Raw genomic sequence first — 25,523 nt, forward strand, 5'->3', positions numbered from 1 at the left:
TGACTATATTTACAATAAATATTTTAGAGAGTGTTCATGTACACTACTGAATGTACCAGAAAAATAGTAACATTATACGACCAACAATTCAGGAGATATGACGTCATAAATATTGAGGCGCCTGAAAATTTGCTACATCATGGATGATGCCGTAATTTATTACTTCTTTACTACTAACTCTATTCACAACACATTTTGCACACAGTAGACACATATACCAATTGGTGTACTTGCAAAATTTCGTCATTCTACTACACGTACAGTATGTGATCAAAAGTATGCGAACATCACAAAAAATACGTTTTTCAAATTAGGTGCATTGTGCTGCCAGTTACTTCATTTCAGTGACCTCAGTGGTCATTAGACATCATGAGAGAGCAGTATGGGGGGCTCCGGGGACTCACGGACTTCGTACGTGGTCAGGTGATTGGGTGTTGCTTGTGTCACACGTCTGTACGCGAGATTTCCACAGTCAAAATATCCCTAGGTCCACTGTGATAGTGAAGAGGAAACGTGAAGGAACACGTACAGCACAAAAGCGTACAGGCCGACCTCGTCTGTTGACTGACAGACCACCGACAGTTGAAGAGGGCCGTGACGTTTAATATGAAAACATCTATCCAGACCATCACATAGGAATCCAAGACTGCATCGGGATTCACTGCAAGTACTAACACAGTTAGGCGAGTGGTGAGAAAACTTGGATTTCATGGTCGAGCGGCTGCTCATAAGCCATACATCACGCCGGTAAATGCCAGACGACGCCTCGCTTGGTGTAACGATCGTACACTTTGAACGACTGAAGAAGTGGAAAACTTTGTGTGGAGTGACAAATCACGGTACACAATGTGGTGATCTGATGGCAGGGTGTGGGTTTGGCGAATGCCTGGTGAACGTCATCTGCCAGCGTGTGTAGTAGGAACAGTAAAATTTGGAGGCGGTAGTGTTATGTTGCGGTCCTGTTTTTTTCATGGAGGGGTCCCCTTGTTTTCCGTGGCACTGTCACATCTCAATTCTACATTGGTGTTTTCAGCACCCTCTTGCTTCCCACTGTTTAAGAGCAATTCGGGGATGGCGACTGCATCTTTCAACGCGATCGATCACCTTTTCATAATGGACAGAATGGTTACATGGCAATAATATCCCTGTAATTGACCTGCACAGAGTCCTGACCTGAATCATATAGAACACCTCTGGGATGTTTTGGTATACCGACTTCGTGCCAGGTCTCATCGACCGACATCGATACTTCTCAGTGTAGCGCTCCGTGAAGAATGGGCTGCCATTCCCAAAGAAACATTCCTGCACCTGACTAAACGGATACCTGCGAGAGTGGGTGTCAGCAAGGCTAAGGATCGGTCAAAACCATACTGAATTCCAACATTACCGATGGAGGGTGCTACGAACTTGTAAGTCACTTTCAGCCAAGTGTCTTTTTTTCATCAGTCTGCTGACTGGTTTGATACGGCCCACCACGAATTCCTTTCCTGTGCTAACCCCTTCATCTCAGAGTAGCACTTGCAACCTACGTCCTCAATTATTTGCTTGACGTATTCCAATCTCTGTCTTCCTCTACAGCTTTTGCCCTCTAAAGCTCCCTCTAGTACCATGGAAGTCATTCCCTCATGTCTTAGCAGATGTCCTGTCATCCTGTCCCTAGTCCTTATCAGTGTTTTCCACATATTCCTTTCCTCTCCGATTCTGCGTAGAACCACCTCATTCCTTACCTTATCAGTCCACCTAATTTTCAACATTCGTCTATAGCACCACATATCAAATGCTTCTATTCTCTTCTGTACCGGTTTTCCCACAGTCCATCTTTCACTACCATAGAATGCTGTACTCCAGACGTACATCCCCAGAAATTTCTTCCTCAAATTAAGGCCGGTATTTGATATTAGTAGACTTCTCTTGGCCAGAAATGCCTTTTTTTTCCACAGCGAGTCTGCTTTTGATGTCCTCCTTGCTCCGTCCGTCATTGGTTATTTTACTGCCTAGGTAGCAGAATTCCTTAACTTCATTGACTTCGTGACCATCAATCCTGATGTTTAGTTTCTCGCTGTTCTCATTTCTACTACTTCTCATTACCTTCGTCTTTCTCCGATTTACTCGGAAACCATACTGCGTACTCAGACTGTTCATTCCGTTCAGCAGATCATTTAATTCTTCTTCACTTTCACTCAGGATAGCAATGTCATCAGCGAATCGTATCATTGATATCCTTTCACCTTGTATTTTAATTCCACTCCTGAACCTTTATTTTATTTCTATCATTGCTTCCTCGATGTACAGATTGAAGAGTAGGGGCGAAAGGCTACAGACTTGTCCTACACCCTTCTTAATACGAGCACTTCATTCTTAATCGTCCACTCTTATTATTCCCTCTTGGTTGTTGAACATATTGTATATGACCCGTCTCTCTCAATATATTTCCACTACTTTTTCAGAATCTTGAACAGCTTGCACTATTTTGTATTGTCAAACGCTTTTTCCAGGTCGACAAATCCTATGAACGTGTCTTGATTTTTCTTTAGCCTTGCTTCCATTATTAGTCGTAACGTCAGAATTGCCTCTCTCGTGCCTTTACATTACCTAAAGCAAACTGATCGTCACCTAGCTCATTCTCAATTTTCTTTTCCATTCTTCTGTATATTAGTCTTGTAAGCAGCTTCGATGCATGATTTGTTAAGCTGATTGCGCGATAATTCTCGCACTTGTCAGCTCTTGCCGTCTTCGGAATTGTGTGGATGATGCTTTTCCGAAAGTCAGATGGTATGTCGCCAGACTCATATTCTACACACCAACGTGAATAGTTGTTTTGTTGCCACTTCCCCTAATGATTTTAGAAATTCTGATGGAATGTTATCTATCCCTTCTGCCTTATTTGACCGTAAGTCCTCCAAAACTCTTTTAAATTCTGATTCTAATACTGGATCCCCAATCTCTTCTAAATCGACACCTGTTTCTTCTTCTATCACATCAGACAAATCTTCACCCTCATTGAGGCTTTCAATGTATTCTTTCCACCTATCTGCTCTCTCCTCTGCATGTAACAGTGGTATTCCCGTTGAACTCTAAATGTTACTACCGTTGCTTTTAATGCCACCAAAGGTTGTTTTGACTTTCCTGTATGCTGAGTGTCCTTCCGACAATCATATTTTTCGATGTCTTCACATTTTTCCTGCAGCCATTTCGTCTTAGCTTCCCTGCACTTCCTATTTATTTCATTCCTCAGCGACTTGTATTTCTGTATTCCTGATTTTCCCGGAACATGTTTGTGCTTCCTCCTTTCATCAATCAACTGAAGTATTTCTTCTGTTACCTTCTTTGTACCTATGTTTTCCTTCCCAACTTCCGTGATGGCCCTTTTTAGATATGTCCATTCCTCTTCAACTGTGCTGCCTACTGCGCTATTCCTTATTGCTGTATCTATAGCGTTAGAGAACTTCAAACTTATTTCGTCATTCCTTAGAACTTTCGTATCCCACTTCTTTGCGTATTGATTCTTTCTGACTAACGTCTTGAACTTCAGCCTACTCTTCATCACTGCTATATTGTGATCCGAGTCTATCTGCTCCTGGGTACGCCTTACAATCCAGTATCTGATTTCGGAATCTCTGACCAAGATGTAATCTAATTGAAATCTTCTCGTATCTCCCGTCCTTTTCCAAGTATACCTCTTCTGATTCTTGAACAGGGTATTCGCTATTACTAGCTGAAACTTGTTACAGAACTCAGTCTTTCTCCTCTTTCAGGTGATACAACGTCAAACGATAAGCTGCGTGAAAAAGACTGCTGGGTGAAATTCGCCAGAGATATGGGTGAAATGTATCCAATTACTTTTGAAATATGTTAAATATATTTTATATGTACGTATGCGTGCAAAGCTACGGCTAAAAATCTCTTCGTGATCCCTCAAACGACTTAAAGAAAATTTGGTTCACTTATTAGTTAGAGTCTGGAAAGATGTATTGCGACGATGAAACTACCTGCCTCCTGTGGGGGTGAGCGTGGTGACGTCTAAAGAGAAGATGGAGGAGGACATAGACCGACAGCGAGGGAGAAGGGTGGAATGTGTACAGATGTGGGGGAGCGGGAGATGGACAGGGTGCGGAGGGCATTAGATGGTTGGGAAAGGGGGGGGGGGGGGGGGAACGGACGGAGAGAGAAAGGGAAAGAGGAGATGGTCTAGTAGAAGACAAGAATAAATACATAGCTGTGCAATGCCGAGTGCTCAGCTAGTCTTTAGTACTGCTGTACGACTTTCAGAGAACTGATATCCAACGTACGGCAGGTAAGTTGTCGGTACAGATTGAGATACAACAGTTTATTGCTGATATCTGCCCGTGGGGGATAGACATCACAGTAAGACGTATTGTGGTTAAAAACATTAAGGGTGATGTTTTTAAGGTCTGAAACTGACTAAAGATCACAATAAGCAATGAAAGCAGAATGGTAGCCGACTACCACATGACACTGACAGTTATAAAGAAGTGTGTCATGACGTACTGGAAAAAACTAATTGAATGATAGTATAAACAGTAACGACGCAAACAGATCTTATTCGATATGGCCCAGAAAGCAAAACGCAGATACCTACTTCAGAAGAAACAACTCACATATTCAATCAACACGGCCGTGGTGTTATCAATACAGGAGAGAGATTGTATTCTGTACATTTTGGAACGTTAAATGTACATTGGCTGTGTCTAAATATTAGAAATAAAGGCGCATTTCTGCGCTGGGATAATTTGAGGTCCCTAGACAACTGATGCAGTAGAATCTGAGTTTTATAGTTTTTTTATGTTTCTATTCCAGGATAACGTTTCAAAGATGAATTAATGTATTTATACTGAAATGCGAAATTTTGGCATCATGTACACCAGGTCAATGTGCCCAGACTACGAGTATCATAGATCTTTTCGTTTTGGCTGTTTGGTGAAGTATACGGTGAAGTCAAAATCTGTGATGAGCTGATATTATGATCTGAACCTGAACTGGAGCTCGGATGCTTGATGTCCACGAGGCCGCCGGCGACCGCAGCACACCCTCACGACTGAGGCCGTGGGCCGGTCTGCAGTGATAAGTCCGTCATTAAGTGTGTGGCAGTCAACACCTTAAAGGCAGCGCACTAGGATTCTGCCTGTCGAGCATACCTCACACCTCAACACATTGCATCTGGTTTCTCTCCATACCTTCCACTGTTGAGTGTGATGGGAAGGTAACTAACCTAGTTGTCTACTTGAAAACCTAGATAAAGTTACAAAAGGAATTTCTAGGCATGAATCGTTTGTCATATCCGTTCGTCGAATGGCATAGTGTGTCATTTGTAGCAACATCAGAATTTATTAGCAGCTTTTACATACAGTCTGGCGCTACAGTCTGGAACCACGCAACCGCTACGGTCGTAAGTTCGAATCCTGCCTCGGGCATGGATGGGTGTGATGTCCATAGGTTGGTTAGGTTTAAGTAATTCTAAGTTCTAGGGGACTGATGAACTCAGAAGTTAAGTCCCATAGTGCTCAGAGCTATTTTGAACAAATTTTTCACATTATATCAAATGTCCATGACATGTGAATAATTATGACATCTTAAGATATTGTAGACGAATGTATACTGGGTCTTAATTGTAGAACGTGAATCAGTCACTAGAAAACTGACTAAGTGCTCGACTGACTGAGGACGGTTATATGGCTAAACGGTGAGGTCAGCAGTTTTAGATTCAAAAATTAACTGTGTAAGATAGAGGTGTCCGCTAAAAGGAGGAGGATCCAGTTAGAGGCGTCAAACTATAAAGCGAGGAAGCTAAAAACACACAACAGAAGGTATAAAGGTTAAGTCAAATTTGAAAACTGGGAAAGCAGAGGGGGTAAAAGAGCAGTCTTTGCAAGGGGGAATGGTTATGGGTCCCAGGTCCAGAAAACGCTTTGAGAGGCCAAACCACAATCTCCGTGTCCCTGCTCCAGGAGAAAAGCAGAAACCGATAACCGAAAATGAAAACCAATTTCACGTAGAAAACTGAAGGTCAGTTCAACCACATATGAATCGTCTAACGACAAGGAACCTGAAAGGTTGTAGTTGTAAGTAGGACCAAAAGAAGACATTCCGCCAATATATGGGATACCGTAAGTCCGGTTTCACAGCCACATTGTGAGGGTTGATCGTGACGCAAGGGAAAACAATGGGTGAAAATTCTATGACCCATGCGTAGACGACATAAGTTGGTGGACTTTTCGGGACGAGGAGCGCCAAACTGCAGTAGTCTACTTGAGTGTGCGCCGTTTATTACTGAGAGCACTAGTGCACCAGATGTCATTCCACTTTTGGACAAAGATTTTATGAGTATCCGCATATCTGCACCTGGAATCATGAAAGATAATGGGCGGCAAGTATCTGCCTCTAGCCAAACGGTCAAGCAGTTCCTTCCCGGGGATGCCGACATGACTTGGGATCCAGAGAGACAACTGAGCAGGCGGTATGGCCTAGGGCAGAGAGGTGGTCATGGATAGCAGGGAGCAAAGGGCGACGAGAGTAGCATCGGTCTGTAGCTTGCCGGTTTCTTATTGAGTCTGTACGTATTAAAACACTGTGGAGGGAGGCCTGAGTAACAAAATGAAGGGCCTCGTTAATGGCTAGCAGCTCTACTATGAACACACATGATCCCAGCTGTAAATAGTATTCCATGCTAGCAGGAGACGCAAAAGCGAATCACATCTCAGTATCGTTTTAGAACCAACAGTGGAGAAGGTGGTAGCACCCTGCAACTCTTCAAGGATGGAATGTACAAGACCACTTAATCTCATAGGGGCAGCAGAGACTTTGCGACCCTGGAATAGGTCTGTCCTAATCCATGTCTAGGCACCATCCAAGGGAGGTGCCAGAGGAAAAACCATGGAGCACATTCTAATGAGTGGAGGTACAAATCCCGACAGAGGGAAGTGAGACCCATTCCAACCAGGAATCCTACCAGAGGGGTGGGGAATGAGGAGGGAGATGTGTCAATCGTTTGCAAAAATGGAATGCATGGGATTGTTAGAGAATAGACGAATGACGATTACGTAAGAAAACAGGAGTGAGCTCCATCGTATTTGTAGAGGGGCAGTCCCCGCTTCTGCAAGGAGACTAGCGTGAAAGGCACAGATAGCTGGGTGCCCCGCATGACGATGAACAGGGTCATTTAGTTTCAGCGTGGAAGGAGTCGCTGAGCAATAAGCCTGCCAACGATAATCTGATCTGGAAAAAACTATATCGCGGTAGAGACGGAGAACAAGAGCACAGTCTGCACTCACCTAGATTTTGGGGCAGGAGGCGAAGAGCATCAAGCTCCCGGATGCACGTAGTTTTCAGATGAAAGTGTGGGAAGCTAACAGCTTTTTAACAAAAATGAGGCCTAAGAAAATCGACTGCGCTAAATCTATGCTTTGGTTGCTTAACTAAATTTGTGGATCGGTTTGTATTGTGGATCGACGGCAAAAATTAATAACCCGCGTTTTTTGACAGAAAATGCGGGAAGCCAGGGGAAAGCGCCCATGCAAAGGCCAGTCGGATAATGCCTTGGAGCTGGCATTCAGCAGGTGCTATCGAGTTGGAGCTGCGCCAAATACAAAAGTCGTCGACAGGCAGCGCCGGAATAATCAGAGGCCCAACAGAGGTTATAAGCCCATTAATGGCGACGAGAAAGAATGTGACACTTAACACAGAACTCTATTGGACACCGTCGTTAATTAGAGAGGTGCTGAATGAAATGCCAAATGTAACCTGGAAGAGCCGGGGGAATAAAAACTCGTGGCTAAAAATCGGAAAGCCCCAGTTATGGAGGTTAACTAAAATGTGACTGCGCCAAGCCGTGTCGTGTCGTGTCGTATGCCTTAAGAACGCGACAAGGTGTCGTTTAGCAAAAGCATGTCCGATTGCTGTTTACAATCCGAGTAACTGATCAGTAGTAGATACAGCGACCATAGGCCCCGAGATTCGAGTAACCAACATAACCGGAAGCTAACCGTCCTCTCTAGCAGTTTACAAATTCAGTCGGTCAGCTTTAATCAGTCGGTAGCTCTCAAGAGACGTTGGGTTCTTCCCGGGATTAAGTACGGGGATAACTATGCTGCCGCGTCTTTGCGAGGGGTAGACCCTGGGTGGATATTGCTCTGAGTAACGTCGAGGGGTTGGATCATCTGGTTCCGGATGGAATCCGGGCCTGGGGCTTAGTCTTGCGCAGAGAAAATACTCAAGAATTCCGATAAAGGGTTCATTACAGGCTTCAGATTGGCGGCGGTTGAATCACAAGTGGTTCAACCAACATGTCGTTCCTGCCAGAGAAAGGTAGCAGGATAGGAAGAGGACCCCGATGCTGTCGCAAAGTATATAGCGAGGTGTTCTGCAAGGACCAATGAATCAGTACACACACCCTGTAGGGTAAGGCCCACAAGGTTACGGAGCTTAGACCAAACATGGAATGTTCCTTCCCAGGGAAGGAACATTGCGCCCCCAACTTTTTACTCTGGTTAATAAGGTAGCGAGCCGCAGCACAGAGACGCTTAAAAGCGATAAAGTTAGTATGTGAAGGGTGTTTGAACATTTGCAGCGCTCGTCGGTGGTGCTGGATAGCGACTCATGCGTCTCTGGTCTATGACGAGGGGAATCTGTGGTTAGGGGGATAACAGTGTCAGCGGCTTAAAGACTAGTTTCAGAGAAGTCTTTCACGCTCTGTATATTGGCAAATTCTAGGTTGCAGTTAACGAAGAACGAAGAAGTTTTCTTTACGATACGTCTCGATTTTAAATATTAGTCTTTATCACAAGGCAGGCGATAGTAACTAGGTAACCTCTCTTAACTGACACTCACGTGCAGATATTACACTTCCTTGCGAGCTAAGGTGTGTATATATATATATATATATATATATATATATATACGCACGCGTGCACGCACGCACGCACGCACGCACGCGTGCACGCACGCGTGCACGTACGCACGCACGCACGCGTGCACGTACGCACGCACGCACGCGTGCACGTACGCACGCACGCACGCGTGCACGTACGCACGCACGCACGCGTGCACGTACGCACGCACGCACGCGTGCACGTACGCACGCACGCACGCGTGCACGTACGCACGCACGCACGCGTGCACGTACGCACGCACGCACGCGTGCACGTACGCACGCACGCACGCGTGCACGTACGCACGCACGCACGCGTGCACGTACGCACGCACGCACGCGTGCACGTACGCACGCACGCACGCGTGCACGTACGCACGCACGCACGCGTGCACGTACGCGTACGTGTGTAGGGGAGGGGGGGGGGGGGGTTGTTCGTCAACCGAAACCTACGCTGCACTGCCATTAAATAGCTGTGTCTTTTACGTGATGTCTTTTGTAGGGTTTGTTTATATGTGCATTATATTAACACATTCAGAATTATTGAACTCCGCGCCGAGACAAATGTCTCAGCGGCTGGTATGTTATGAATTTTGCGAAACAATTTTTGGCCATTCAGAAGTATTAAAAATAAGCAGCTCTGTGAAGCGTGTTAGACGAACATGACTGAACACTCAAGAATTCCAAATGGCAAAATTGGTAAAACGAAAATCACTTTATTCATGTGATCTCCTTTGTTAAGATGAGGCTGGTCAAGGACCTGTTCAGCGAAGATGCAAACCACACTAACACTTACGGGAATCGGCTAAACGACGCGAGTATTGAGACCAATGGGCAGGGGCACTCCATGTGGGTAAATTGAGGATTTGGGTCTGACGGGACGTTTCCTAGTCTGCACAGTTGGAAACACTATGTCCGGAAGGTTTAGTGGTCAGAGCCTCTAACTAGTTCACCAGAAGACCTGGGTTCGAATGCTGGCGTGGCCAAGTTTTCAACTTTCCCCATTGCTGTAAATCAATGTCTTCGAACATTTTCACTTTTCTCATGAGATAGATAAAACTAAACATGTGCTATCATTGGAAAGAGTTAAGAGACTTGAATGAAGAAATTCATATTCATTGGAGCACATTTACAAAAAACATTGGCTATACAAGCTTACCGATGGGAGATTGAACCTACGTCGAAGTAATGGTAGCATCTTACCTGGCTAAGTGAGTGGGAAAGCTTTTAGTGAGAACAGATAGGTAAAGAAACATGGAAACATGGTGTTAATTTGTATTTAAAATGTATTTTTAACTACTGCACCACGTTTACAGCTTTTTTAAACAACGTGAAGTTTTTTCTATACAGCATAACGGGTGAAAGTATTCTTTCTCGTGAAAGTATTTGCGTTCTGAGACAGAGATCGGTGTTTTGAAATTTGACCAACTTACCAATTAAGACAAATTGTACTACTGCGCTATTTAGGAGACAGTCATTGACCTTGATTCTCTAAATTCAACTGGCTACGTCGCATCTTCGCTGTGGTTCCGGCTGCTGTAGATTCCGGAATAGATTCGTATGACGAGCTCGACGATTTCAAATCTTTCTCCGAAGTTGGCGATGCCGATGTGGAGGGCGCAGGAGACGGAGACAGGTTGAGACACCGACCAACCAGAGGCACCCGAGATGCGATGCAAACGGCGGCTCCCACGCAGAACATTGCGACAGTTGTGGCCCAGTTAAACGCCGCCTTCACCGGAGCCCACGATGTAGTTTCTAAGCGATCCGTCTGAGACTTATCGCCGGGTACTTGGGGTTCTGCAAACAACCATTGACAGAAAATCACTAACTTGGGAGATACGGAAAAATAGCCATTGTATCATGATAAAGGCAACAAGTGTAGGATGCAAATGTTTCAGCGCCAGTGGTAAATCTTGCCGACTACGTGAAGAGTCCACATCCGAAATTGGTAAAACTTGAACACCTTAGAAGCAAACTATAACGGTATATAAATGAGGCTGTTAAATATTTATATTTTGCCTGCAATATAAGGTATTCACCAGAACAATTAAGAACTTGCGATTCGTGGAACTTCACACTCAGCATTACCATTTTTAAGTTTACAATATCTGAAAGGGCCTTCTCTTTTTCTGTCATAACCGAAGTGTGTTTGTAGATTTAAGTATCACGTTTAGTGTTTTATAGTGGCCTACCTCAGGCATGGGTGTGTATCCATAGTACACTTTAGGTTACGTAGTTTGTAAGCTTAGGGACTGATGACCTTAGCAGTTAAGATTTCACACACATATTTGAAGTTTTTTTTTTAAGATTATCTCTTCACCGATTGGATCCATACGGACAGGCTGTGGGAAGCACGACTAGGACTACAACATACGTAAATGGGAAGACGCATCACTCAACAATTTTCGATAAAAATTGAGTAAAAATGTTTTCCTTGCTTCATATTTTGTGCAGTCATTATCAACCAAGAAATCCACAGTCAATCAAATAAGCTCTCTTAAAGCGCGAGGTCTGGCTCGAATCTAGCTTCCGGTATTTTTTTATTTCTTTCACCTACTTCTAACATGCGTGGTACGTATGTAAACTGTGTGATGATCGAGAACCGCTTAGGGATGTAGTCTCCAAGGCAAATTTGTTTTACAACAGAGTCAGTGCAAGAACCACACACATGCAGAGATTCTCTGTGCATGACAAGTGCTGTACGTCGTAATAATTTTTCTCCCATATTCCTACACTCAGCATGATACTGACTAGATGAGTGCCCCATAGGTTACACATACCTCAACAGAAGTACATAATGTATAAAGTGACTAATGATTTAATTAAAAGTTTGTATATCCACTATTTTCAGTTTTATCACTATTTTCTTTTCCAAGATAAAAATTATGATAATACAGGAATCTTTCAATAATGACGGTTCCCACAATCAATTTCGTGGAAACAAGTACGTTCAGGGATATTTGATTTATGGACCTAGCGCTCCTGATACTATCTGCGTAACGCGCTCGGCTGCTGACGTCTAAGTTGTAGCCATCAGACAAGATAAATACGCATTAAATTTTCAGACTATTGTCTCTGAAACTACAGTGCTGCTGTTCCGGTTTACATACGTTGTATCTCGTGCCCTACACATCTTATCAATATGAACCAAACCTCTTGGTAAGGACAGGCGTTTTCCGTATGTTGGAAAAGTGACGGATCTACTTAAATACATTAACATTCGACGTCCATTTCATTAACGGAGGAATTGAAGCGAAAGCACTATCTTTTCTGCATGTTTAAAATTTATGCATTGTTTCTACATTATGGCAACATCTAAACTACGTACCTTTCAATCTTTCTGAGCGAGCATTCTCTACGTATTCTTCCACTTTTTCCATCCATTTGTCAAGAGTGACAACTGATTTATGGAGAACCTCTGCTACTAGTACGGCAACCTTCCGAAACCGCCTCTCCCCTCTATGTACCAGGAATTCAATTCCATCCGACACATGGGCAATAGGTTTGTAGAACCCCGACTTCATAGCCTCGTATACCTGCAACACAAATGCGATTAAGTTTTGCATTTTAAACTATGGATAGGCAAGAGGCAGGTATACTTACCTTTGAAGGTGATTGTCGGACTACTGGTAATTTTTTCTGCACTGTTTCTGCAACATCGGTCGTCACCAGATCAATGATTCGTACTGCAGGACACATTGTAGCCCGAACAGGTGCAGATCGCTCATATAAAGCTGTCACCAGTTTTTCAGTGACATCACAGCTCCACGTAATTATCCCGCTTGACAATCTCAATGTTTCATAAAATTTTTGAATTGTATTTAGCGTAAAATACACAATAGGCCATCCCATCACAATTTCTGTTGCCTTAAGTCTATCTGTATCGCACTGTTGAGCCTGTCCGATTACGGATGGTATCTCCTCAGCATCTGATTTTGATGCGGAAGCAACATTAGAGCCAACACCTGTCTGCACCATTTCAAAAACTGAAAAACAAAGTTTTTAATTCATTATTGAATACCTTTAAAACTTTAACAATTTCTCGACCATTACCACATACGAAAAACATTTACACACAAGATATGATCTAACGTGAAGGCAACGGAGAACTTCAGGAACGTAACAGCTGTCCCTCCACTATGTAGACGGACTATATAGGTCGTGAATGTGTGCCAGAGGGCGTTACTGCACTGGCTTGATATTATACCCTGGTTTCGCGTTAAACAGATTTAGACATATAAAATCGAGTATATTATTTCTGGGTGCTTTATCAGCATTTCCAAATAGTATTGAAACTCCTTAAACGCTTTTATTTCAGTGTTACATTGGAAGAGGGCGCTACTTGAACCAAGTAATTCCTCCCAGTGACTCAGCGACCGAGGACTGGTTTCTAGATAAACACGTGCTGTTAGGCTGTAAACGACGTGTCTTGCTGCAAGTTTGTTTATGCCGTTCTAAGTAAAATCGTCCGTTGTGAAGTATTGTTTCTGCTCACTGTGTAAAGTTGGTCGTCAATACGAGTTGCTGCTAAATTTGTTTTTGTGGCAGTGCCGTACGCAACTAATAACTGTATAGATGCATATTCAGTTTATTTACGCGTCTCGTGGCAGTCTGTGACAAAACAGCAATGTCAGTTATTTGACATGTCTTGAAAACTGTAACTGTTGTTTTACAGAACATTTGCAGTGCTGAGTAGTTACCAGCTTCATCTTGATTTTTAAAACGTTATTTCAAATTAGCAGTTATGGGTTGCGACTTTCACAAGAATCAGAAGAATCGCGTCTTATTTTTTTACTCTCAAAGCGCGTATTTTAAAGATGTTGCTGAAGGTAAAATGTTATGTAAAAGTATGAAAATGGGGAAAACGGAGCTTTGCTTTTGAAACACGTGCTTCCATGTAGATTGTGTAAAAAAAAAAAAAAAAAATCTTGGATGTTTCAGCAAGTACAGAGTTCATGATTTCCGTGAGGTGTACACAATCGTAGCCAGTGCAGTTTTGCCTCGACGAAAACAATGGTTGGCGTCTTACAGAAGACGGTGAATACTATTACCCGCTAGAAGACGCGAGGCCGTCTAGTGTAAGTTTCGCACTAACGTGTATGGAAACCAAATCTAGAGTGTCTATTTTCGCACATTTCAAACTTTACATTTCCGTTCATTAAGGCAGAAAACGTCGAAAGAAGCACCAAGAAATTGTAAGGAAAAAGTGCACGCAGTAAATCGGTCTTAAAGTTCCAGGTTCGTGAAGCTGATTTTTAAAAAACTTAATTTGAAACCAATCTTACCTTCGTCTTGTAATATGGTTCCACTGAATTTATAAATGTTTTAGTGGCGTCATATTCGGTGTAGTGAGTAACTGTTTCACTGCGATGTTGCGATTGCGGCGTTTGTACCATTTTCAACCATTTAGTCTTATATCCAATGGCACAGAAATGACATGTTTCAGTAGGTCAGTCACTCGTGACGGTAATATAGTCAATGACAAATATACTCATGTTATCAATAACTTACTGTATCACAATCAAGGGTGACACAGCCCTGTGAGAAAGGTAATTTAAGCATAGTTCTATGCCATAATGTAACGTCGAATATTAAACACCTGAAATTGGCACAAGAACCTGAAGAAGCAACAGCAAAAGTAAAATTACAGGTAAAATGTACGTTCTTGTTGCTATACATTACAAATGTTTGCTACTGGTCTGGGACGTGCATCATAAGAATCCGTGATTGCGAAGTATCTTACTGAATCGCGATGTCTCTCATTAACCGTTACCATATATGGCTTTCGCGAAAGCCCCACGTTTTAGATTTGATTGATTTTGGAACTCGGTAGAATCACGTGAATTTGAAAAAATTCGTACTGGCTAACACATTATTAGATTTCTCGGTAGTACTTTTGTGACACAATGCGTAATCTGAAACTTACTTTCATATTTGATTTTAATTCGTGTTGCAGATGTAAACGTAACCCTAAAGCTGCTCTACACAACCGAACACTGTCTGCTATGTTGGACTAGCTATCAATTTTTTTTACTTTGTTTTATTATTTTTTACAACTAATTTAGCAACTCTATAACTGACTGAACCGTTCTAAAGAACTTTAAATTTGTTGTAGTGCTTTGAGAATACGAAGCATCATCTAAAATAGTTCTATTTCTGGTCTATGAACGTACAGTTTGCGTTGGAATTTTTGTTTGTTAGTTCCCAAAATTAGCTAATTTGTCTTGTCGAATAAATCGGCACTGTTCACATTATGTATTTCGGAAGCTTTTCGCCTTCGTTATACCAAAGAAACCCATCCGTGATTGCAACATTAGAAAACCGAAGTTGTAAGTCTGTAAACTTGTGCACGGACAGTTATTTTGAGAATATTCTGGCCACTCTTGTCGCTTGATGTCAACCATAGAACCCTAAAAGGGGAAAATGTAACAATGTTAGTAAACCATACTAAATTTTACTCCATATTTTATTCAACGAAAGTCATTTATAGTTTATGCACTATTTAATTACGATTATATGGTCTCCTGCGACGTGTCACATTCAAAATAAGTACAAAGTGCTCTGTTTAACACAGTATACTGACAGTACCACAATGGCGAGGACCGCGAATTGGTACTAAGTGCAATCGTAAACTTTACGATTCTTTACTAATGTAAGATTATACAAGCTTTCCACGTTCCATAGAATAATTTCAAAAGTGCTGGTGCACCTCCCTTTCTCCCATCCCCCTCTCCCTCCGTCTTCTTTTTTTTTTTTTTTTTTTTGTCAGAGCCTCATTTGTAATGTTATAATTGGTAGCCGAAGTTGATAATTAGCTGCGATGTTATAAGATATTTTTGTGGTATCTACTTCTTCCAGGTCACTAAGTGAAGAAGTATGTGATTCTTGGTACCGTGGTGTTAAATTTCCGCATTAATATAGTATTAAGAATGTGGGGGTAGCTTCCGCGTTATGCGTAAGTTAAACACTTTAATACTTTGTACACTTTGTTTGCTTTACTGGGAGAAGGCAAAGTGATGTTTTACAATTTAAACAGCAAACACCCGCAAATATTGTTTAAACTTACAAATTCATCTTCTGGTGGTTATAGAAAGTGTCATTGATTTCTTACTGAGACCTCGTACAAGTTAGGTTTTATGTGTATATTTTGAACTTGTCATTCCACTTAAGTCACTCTGGTTTGAATTGCCACACTTTTTTGGAGCGATTTGACACTTTCCATCTTGCGGCGCGTGGGGTGCACCATACTGGACTGTCCCGTTTGGCCATCCAAAGTTTTTTCGAGGTTCCTCTAATTACGAGAAATTGGGAGGGATGTTTTATTTGAAAAGCAAATGGCTGACTTTCTTGTTCATCAGTTTCTAGACCGCGCTTATTCCGCCCTGAAGGTGCTCGTCGTCGACGGGACGTTTTCGTTCTGTATGCCGAGCTTGGGGTGCTGCCCCTAATCTGTGTACGCACTAAATCATAGGTCGTCAATCCGTTGGGATGCGTTTATGTTGTGGCTCTGATAACGTAGACTGGCTGTATCAGTTTGAAAAAATGAAGCAGGATTCCAGCAGCACTGCTTGTTTTCGAGCATACTTCTGTCACTTTTAGTAAGTCAGCAGTGATAAGTGTGTCCACATCCCTGTTGGAGTTACCTTCGCTGTTTCAATTCGGAGAAGAAAATACAACGCTACACCTTCAATGACAGTGCGATATACACACATCGGGAATGGAATAAGAAATGAATAAATTATATGCGTTGTTTTTAGTTTATCACACACACTTTTTAAAAATATTGGCAGTAGAAAGTAATTCCTCTTCTACTAATGAAGTGTAAAATAAATGGAAAAGTCTAATTATTGAATAAGATCACCTTCACTTACATTCCAAAATCAACATGGTTGCATTGTGTACAAAGAGCGAGTCTGGACAGAAAAGTCAAGGAGTGGAAATCTTTAGGGTACACTGAAATCAAAATTTATAGAATTCTATGGGAAAACGGAATTTTATTCCTTTTACGGAATGAGTGTGGGTGCACCCAGGTAGGTTTGTAAGGCGTCAACCAGTGATGGCGAGGGCGAAATGTAATACTTCAGAAATATTAGTCATGGCGGATATGAGTTAAATAAACACAGCGAGCTGGAAACTGGTGCTAGAGAGAATCTTTGAGTTTAGTCGGAGACAAAGCAATCCAGACGATTCCTATACGGCGATCTATGTAGGCTACGCACAGCTAGTATAAAATAGGCAAGTTATCAAGTCCTTATTCCCCTGGAACAAGGTGCCTTTGCGGAAGCGACCATCTTGCTTGGCACGTACACCACAGTGCATTAGGCTTCAACACTTTTTCATCAATCTTCAGTACTTAGTTTGATGAAAAATTTGAAATATCAGACTGGCCGGGTGATATGTTCTCCGCCCGACTTCATTATAGATAGTCAGTTACGAACACTGAGCAGCACTGTTTGCGTTAGTCGGTTCTCCCATCGACGTTTTATATTGATAAAAGTACCCTTTATTATATCAGCCCCTCCGCTGTTGCTGTGAGGTTCAACTATTGAAATGTTCTAAAGAAAGTCGTAACGATGACATTTTATGGTAAATGAATTCCGTAGTCTTCTTCCTCAGTTCTTTTAATACTTGGCCTTAGATCATAAATATCGTTGTAGTTATAAAATCCTGCATCATATTTAAAATACAAAGGACACCAGGGACGTTCCATAATGTGTATTCCACGCTGAATAGTTATCGTCTTTAAGCACATTCCTAGATTACAGGACGCACTGCAGACAATTTTTTCCCTTTCTGTAGCTCTTCGACAAAGTACAGACGTGTGGCTATGCAACAAGGCACTGTAAATAAATGAAGTGAAATTTATCTACAGGTAGCTGTAAAAGTTTCGGTAGGCCTGTCAGCAGATGGGCGGCAGGGATGCGACTGGGTGGAATTGCCGACTGCTCTTTCAAGTGAGACTGGAAACGGCGGAATGTGAACAAACTGCAACAGATTAATCTGACCTGCCTCAGCGAAGGCTGCGCAGGCGTGCCACGGTGGACGGGCGTCGAGAAAGCAGTCTAGCTTGACTTTGTTCAGTGTTGTCAGAATGGCTCCACCACCTGTAGCCATTCCCTGTTTTCCGTAACTGTGTCTGGTAGGAACAGAATGTTTCGAAGACTTTACTAGCTTACAACAAATCGAATGTTGGAATGGAAAGACCAGTTACGTTAGTGTCATGGTGACGTGAGTTACATGTGCCCTACACGTGGAAAAATTCATGGAAGTTGAACGAACAGGCACGGAATACACAGGTTTAGAGCGTTATTCGGCCAAGTTCTTAGCGGGTAGTGAGGGGTTCGACAAAATAGTTATGTTCTCCAAACTTCACCAGGTAGCTATGAATCTCACCGTTGCTGTAAATCGCTCCTGACAGGACGTTCGCGATCTCATCGCAATTTTTTTCCCCTTCGTTAACACATTGACGGCCTGCCGGTGGCCGCCGGCGGTCACAAGTCTTACGTCTAGCGCATGGCCTGGCTGTGAACATCGACCACGAAGCGAGTGGCAATTTTAATGGTACTGGTGACAAGTAAAAGCAACATCAGTTCTGAGCTAAACTTGTATAAAGGACCGTACTCCCGCTGCGCTAGGTCGTGGCATACAGCAAATGCCAAATAAGTTTCCGTGTCAAGCTGAAGGCAACCAGAGGATATATGGTAGACAGTGAGTCGTTTTTGAGATGTCTTTATGCCACTAACATCTACTAATATAAGAATGTCGTTTTGTGAACAACTTTTCCTTCACTTTCTGCTTTTGCTACATATTGAAGTTTGTCATTAAAGCGAGAACGAGAGCTAGCACATTTGTATCTTTCATGTAGAAATGTAATGATTTCGTCTGAAATATGAATCTTACTCGTAAAAAAAAATAAACTGCTAGCTTTGGATGGACGACCCGTAATTCATTTTTGCGTTTTCCGTTGACAGAGCATTTCTGTTAATGAACAATATAGAGAATTTCTGAACACACTTTTGAATATTATTAAAGATTTTGACTCAAAGGCAGAAACTAGTTTGAGACACATTGATCTGTAGCGTAGCACGAAATTTAGGTTAGGATGGAAGGTGGCAGGTAGACTTGGCGAAGTCAACGTATATGAATACTTAATCTAAGTTGTACTGACAACTGTAGCGTAGCCGTAGGTCAATGCCAACTTGAAAACTGTTTCATTTTCGATTGTTAGTCCACAATCCTACAGTAAATACATAAGGAATGAAAAGATGGGAATAAGCAGAAAATGAAAAATGTCATAGCTTCAGTACGTAATTTAGTCTGACCGAAGTCTAGCATCTAGTGATAAGATAACTGTTTCATTGAATATTTATTTCCCCCACTGTGTAAACGGAAACCACATTATGCCACTGACTAATAGTCATGTGGTCGGCTATCATAACTTCCAATGATCGTTCTCTACAAGCAGTACCAGGATTAACACGGAGACTACAGCCTGGACGGCCCCTCGTTATATTTTATTCAGTTGGGCGCCGTTTCGTCGTTCTACGTTAACTGCTAGTTTATTGCGGCCAGTTTCGTTAAACAAATACCCGTATAAATTTGCTTCTCCCCTCAGCAACAGCCCTTTACACACACATCTCCCCAATATTTTTAACTCCATAAAATTTCAAGTGGTTTGACACTATTACATGAAGAGCCTCGAGTACTTCCCCGATTAGGTTTAAGGAGAGATGTATGGAATGTTAAACAGGCTCCAACACTATTCTTGCGTATCTAGCACTCCTTCAGAACGTATGCCCGCCTAAAAATTGGTAGTTGATTGTAGACGACTATCCCTACCGCTCACTCGTGTTCAGCTGGTTCAGAATTTTGTGGGCAGGTGTTAAGTGGAGTTTTTAGTTCCCCCACTACATAAACGAGTGAAAGGTATATTACCAGACACAAGAAACATCTGGTCTATGTAGATCTACATTTCATGTCAACTAGCAACACTACATAGTGAAGTTCACTTATGAAGTAACACTGCTTGATGGAGGGGCACATAGACTTACGGCATTATATAGTTTTGGAAGAAATCGTGATTCTAGCAGTAAATTTAATATATACGCGCCATAGACAACTGCGTAGGCTCAAAGCTATTTTTGGTTTATCCAGCCACAGAGCGGATAATTTTCTTATTACCTCTTATACGTACTGTTAGCTTCATATTAATTTGTCTGGCTATATTATTTAGATTTTGCTTTAATGTCTGGACGATTTGCGTTGCTGAACACCCTTGGTATTCAATTAAGTCTTGAACTTACGGTGCCCCCTCCAGTCTGGCTGTTCTTTATATCACTCCACCTTTCAACTACACAGTGGTAGTGCATTTGCTCCCCCAACTGATCACTACTTAAGAATTCTACAATCATCTGATTTCTTAACTTCAGTGTGTTTGTAGTTCAGTATTGGGTCTATAAATGCCAGTTGATTGGGTCTATAAATTCCAGTAATTGTACCATGGACTTTCGTTTCCCGATAATTACCAAACTTTAACTTAGGGAACTAAGTTTTTTCATATATTCTTTTACCATGACGTGTAAACTAGTCTAACCATGGTTAGTATGGTGATCAGACGAAATTATAATCGTGTGGCCATAGTTGGTTCTTTGAGTGCTGTGGGAGATCGTTCGTTTTTAACAACAGATTAAGCGTACCGCAGGAGAGCATAGAATATTTACAACTCTCATTACCTAGGAAGACATCACTTCGTCCATACAATCCACAACTACATGTTACACTGAGACATTAACATTGTCTTTTTTCTTATATGAAGTTGACTGCTGAAGCAGAGGACATAAACTTGGGCTGAGCTTTTGCGTGCTCTACACTGTATTGCCCTCAGTGTGAGGGTGCTGGAGTACTGAGATGGGAGGTGTGGTCTTCAGAAGCGCCTCCCATACGCCGTCGGGGATTGCAGCAAGCCCATAACTTTTTGCAATTTTCGTAAAACATTAGAAATGAATGCTGAAAAATAATCGTGGTCAGTTTATTTCCCCATTGTGTCCATCGCATGCTTCTGCTCCATTTCTGTCAATCTTGTAAAATTTTCATTAAATTCCAATTGCTTGAAAGTTTTTTTCTTGTTCCTTCGTTCCGTCGATGCAACCATTGTAACCTTTTATCACAAATTCTTCATAAACTTCATAATGTTAACCACCCACTTTCACATTAGACACGCACTCTACCACCTCGAAGTCTGTCACATTTCTGGGCCGCCCTGTATAGTATAGTGCTTACGATCTTTACATATTTTAATGGAATGTTCTGCTTGGCTTATGAAAACTGAGGAGCGCCTAGTTTAAATATTCAGCTTGCAGCACCCTCTAAAGCTTGCCAGACCCGAGCTCAACACGCATGCGTAATGATTTAAAGAAAAAAAATCTTTTCCATTGGGTGTCTAATACATTACTGATGTGAATTGGGCATTTATAAAAATTTCTTGTTTCAGTATCGGCCTATAAAAGGCATTTTGTTTGCCGTGCTTCCAAAGAAACTTTCACGAAGTTCATTGGTTTCTGAGCTGTGAAATTATCTGACCCTGTAACTAGAGGCAAACCATCGTGTTCAGAGTATACGACGGCAACAAATCAGAGGTACATTCTAACGGCAGAAATTACAGAAAATTTATAAAACTGAATTAATGATATAAATTGTAAGAGTGTAACAGTGTGGTTGCGCAACAAACTGATAGGCTAATGACACCGGTGTGCCGGCCGCGGTGGTCTACCGGTTCTAGGCGCTCAGTTCGGAACCGCGCGACTGCTGCGGTCGCAGGTTGGAATCCTGCCTCGGTCATGGATGTTTGTGATGTCCTTAGGTTAGTTAGGTTTAAGTAGTTCTAAGTTCTAGGGGACTGATGACCACCGATGTTAAGTCCCATAGTGCTCAGAGCCATTTGAACCATTTTGACACCGATGTTCCTTTCATTTGGTTGCTTCGATAAACTTTCTTATAAAGTCGATGTTCATTAACTACGTGAAACGATTTCTGTACGAATCTCAATTGCTAATTTTCAACTCCACTTCGTTTGACAGTATCATTTTGAAAACTATTGAACAGCCTACACTGCCCTGAAGCATTAATTCCCGTATGCGATTTCTGAACAATTCTGTACCACACTGTATGAAGCGTAGTACTGGAGAGATCAAGTAAAAACTGGGCAAACGCCATAATAGGCTACCTGGAATAGGGAACTCTTAAACTGGAAACACAGAGAGGGAAACTTCATACAAGCAGTTGACGATGCCCGCAGATCAGTGTCAGCATAATGCTGTATTGAACACAAACGTATGAACACTCACATGAATTAAAAATATACATGGAATAGCACAATAAAATAAAATAAAATTGAGAGAAAGCATTGAAAACATGACACAGCGTCAGCGTGTATTAGCAAAAGATCGACTGTGCAATATTCGTTCCTGGTAGGAATATTTTATGCCCATCATCGCGGAACATTAATCAGTTGCCATAATCACTTCTTGCTTCAACAAATAGGTTTGTAGCATTTATGTTCGAAAGATTTACCATCCACAATACATTCTGACAATAACTTACGCTTTATGATGACACATTTATTATTACCTTCAGGGTGCAAGTTGTAGAGCATCAACTGTAGGAACAGTTTTTACTTGGTCTCTCCAGTACTACACTTCACGCAGTTTGATCCCGGATTGTTCAGAAATCGCACACAGGTTATGAGAATTAATGCTTCAGAGCAGTGTACACTGTACAATAGTTTTCAAAATGATACTTTCAAACGTAGTGGAGTTGAAAATTGGCAATTGAGATTCTAACAGAAATTATTTTATGTAGTTAATGAACATGTAAAATGCCAGATTATACACCGACTTATTAAGTAAAAAGTTTATCGAAGCAACCAAATGAAAAGAAAATTCTAAATGTACCGTTACTTATCCGTTTTGTGCTGTACATTTCTCTGTGATGCAAATACGTTACTAGCGTACCCGGCAACGCTTCGCAATTGCTAAATATGTATGGAAACTGGATATAATCCTACTATGGTTCTCTCACCCTCTTTCTATTCCTCTCTTCCCCACCCTCTCTTTGTCCATCTCCTCCTCTTCCCCCCTGTCTCTGTCAATAATCTTCCCCCTGCTCTCTATACATCTCTTATCCCACAATCACACTATCCATCTCCTCCTCCCTCATCTCTCTGTTGCTATCCCGCTTCCCCTTCTTTATATCCATTTCCTCCCTATCCTCTGTCCATCTCGTGCTCCCCACTCCCTCCGACTTTGTTGTTACTGCAAACGGAACCTTGGCTGGGAATAAAAGTCAAAAGGAGTGCGTAAATCGGTTGGAATGGTAAGTACAAGGGGTATGAGAGAGAACTTCCCAGCCGCTTAGGATAGGGGCTTTAATGACAGTATTTCGCATAGGTTTAATCTACGAACAGGTAAAGTTGCTATAAACACAACTTCTTTGGTTTTCGTTAGAAGCGGCTGCGAAAAGGAAAACAAAACAGCACATTTTCACAGCGCTGCTTACCACATTCTCTCACAGTTTTAACATAAACTGGTTATTGTCGAATTCTTATTCGATTTTCCTCTTAAATGCCGTATCTTCTCGACGATCATGTAGTTGGCTTGGCGCCGACCGAATTTCGACGCTTCACTGTTCACCGATAACACATTGAAATTTCTCTTCCAATTGTATTCTTTCCCCGTAAAATATCAATATTCAATGCGGAATTTGTTGTTCTGAAAACATGCGACAGCAGAACTGTCAAAGTGAACGTCAAATTTTTATATAACACCAGAAGTATCAAGACGGCCATCACATTTGTTTCATTGAGATGTTCATACAGACATATCATCCAAATTTCCGATCTTTTCTGTGTGCTTTCCAAAAATTTTCTTTCATACAAACGTCCTGATGATTCCGAATACAGTAACAAAAAACCAGTCAAATCGGTCGAACTCTTCTCAAGAGATTATATTTCACACGTGCAGCATCTGATTTTTATTTATATGGATTTAAAAACAAGAGTTGAAACTTGTAATAACATCTTCCATTCTTTGAGACACGCTGTCAATACTGACCAGCTCTTGTCATTTCAGTCTTCAAAGCAACGGCCCGGCCGTCGCCTCGTCATCTAGTTTCCAATGTCCCATGGGACCAGACCTCAGTCACATTCATACTGATGCCGGCAGCGAACAATAAACTACCACAGCGAACGTCCTTCGTTATGTCTATTTCCCCCGCCAAAAAGGTATCGGACTGACAGCTGTATCGCATAACATGTAATGTAGTTAAAAGCATTACGATGCAAAAGGCCTACGTAATATTTAACTTCTGTGCTTTCCTTGGTGAATGTTGTGACACTGAGGCTGGTGCTTCTGTACGTCTACAGGGGGAATGAGCTTCATGGGCTCAAAGCACGAGGTGGGTATAATATTCATGGTATTATATAAAACGTGTCCGTCTGTAGCTGGAGGTTGGACACTGGATACTGGAAAAACAGATTTCCAATACTAGAATGCGATGGGGCTGTGTTTGAGACGAGAATTAAGTGCAGGACGAATATTGATGCGGCGCATGGTGTATTGGGAATGGTATGAAATAAAGGTATTTAGGTTGAGAAATTGAAACGGGCTTACTACAATGATATCTCTGAAGAAGTGAACTATGAAGTTTACCATCCTACTTCTAACAAAACTCTTAGTCAAGAAGACATAAATCTATAAATTTACGGTGTTCCCACACGCTCTACATATGTCATAGAAAACATTAATCAAATTTACAGATCTATACCATAAAGTATAAATATCAGTGATCTGAGCATTCGGATGTACAAAACGAGAAATTTCAGCAACATCTGCTGCCCAAGTCACGTGGTAACAGGGACGGTGCATGTTAGTCCGTGTAGCCCTTAGCACATTTTATTATTACTTCGCTAGAACAAATCACGTTCAAAAGTATCCTGAAACTTTATATATGTGATTTATAGACATCTTCAGTTTTATACCTGGAACTGAAATAGTTTTAAAGCTGTGAAGAGCAAGGGTATTGTGTTTTTTCCCCACAATATCATAGCTCATTTCCACTTAAGTTTTTTCGGGTGTGGGAAAAGTGACAGTCAATAATACCTTTTTAGGTTTTCTATTGCACTTACTCATGTTGTCAAATCTCCGTTCTAATTACGTCACAGTGACTGTACTGGGCTTTGATGCATCACAGAAAGGGGCCGCCGGGTAGCCGCGCGGTCTAGGGGCGCCTTGCCACGGTTCACTCGGCTCCCTCCGTCGGAGGTTCGAGTCCTCCCTCGGGAATGGGTGTCGGTTGTTCTTAGCGTAAGTTAGTTTGTTAGATTAAGTAGTGTGTAACCCTAGGTACCGATGGCCTCAGTAGTTTGGTTCCGTAGGAACCTACCACGAATTTCCAAAATCAGAGAAATGGGGGTAAAACGAAATTGTAGCAATGACATTGCTTCAGTAAATAAGCAATTCACACCATCTGCTTGTCCCTTGTCTTCAATTTATTTTAAATGCAGATGAACATAAAACGAATACGAAATCATTGACTGGCAGCTTAAACGCACTTGCAAATTTATCTAGTATTTCTCTCGCAA

The 25,523-nt window shown here is 41.9% G+C and overlaps 1 protein-coding gene across 1 annotated transcript; it reads right to left on the minus strand.

Annotated features, from left to right (window-relative positions):
* Window positions 1-10,152: 10,152 nt before the first annotated feature.
* On the minus strand, window positions 10,153-13,009 carry LOC126274512 (uncharacterized). Its single transcript, XM_049977121.1, has 4 exons — window positions 12,961-13,009; window positions 12,491-12,873; window positions 12,216-12,423; window positions 10,153-10,684 (listed from the first exon to the last, which is right to left on the minus strand). The coding sequence occupies exons 2-4, from the start codon at window positions 12,863-12,865 to the stop codon at window positions 10,359-10,361; spliced, it is 909 nt and encodes a 302-aa protein (XP_049833078.1). The 5' UTR covers window positions 12,866-12,873; window positions 12,961-13,009; the 3' UTR covers window positions 10,153-10,358.
* Between the last annotated feature and the right edge of the window lie 12,514 nt (window positions 13,010-25,523).

The sequence above is a fragment of the Schistocerca gregaria genome, chromosome 1 (assembly GCF_023897955.1).
Source record: "Schistocerca gregaria isolate iqSchGreg1 chromosome 1, iqSchGreg1.2, whole genome shotgun sequence".
NCBI lineage: Eukaryota > Metazoa > Arthropoda > Insecta > Orthoptera > Acrididae > Schistocerca > Schistocerca gregaria.

Coding starts and splice junctions, on each gene's coding strand:
- LOC126274512 (XM_049977121.1), bottom strand. CDS start 12,865: ATGGTGCAGACAGGTGTTGGCTCTAATGTTGCTTCCGCATCAAAATCA. Junction 12,424..12,490: donor TCCGACAATCACCTTCAAAG/GTAAGTATACCT, acceptor TTTGTGTTGCAG/GTATACGAGGCTATGAAGTC. Junction 10,685..12,215: donor TCGCTCAGAAAGATTGAAAG/GTACGTAGTTTA, acceptor GGTTGTTTGCAG/AACCCCAAGTACCCGGCGAT.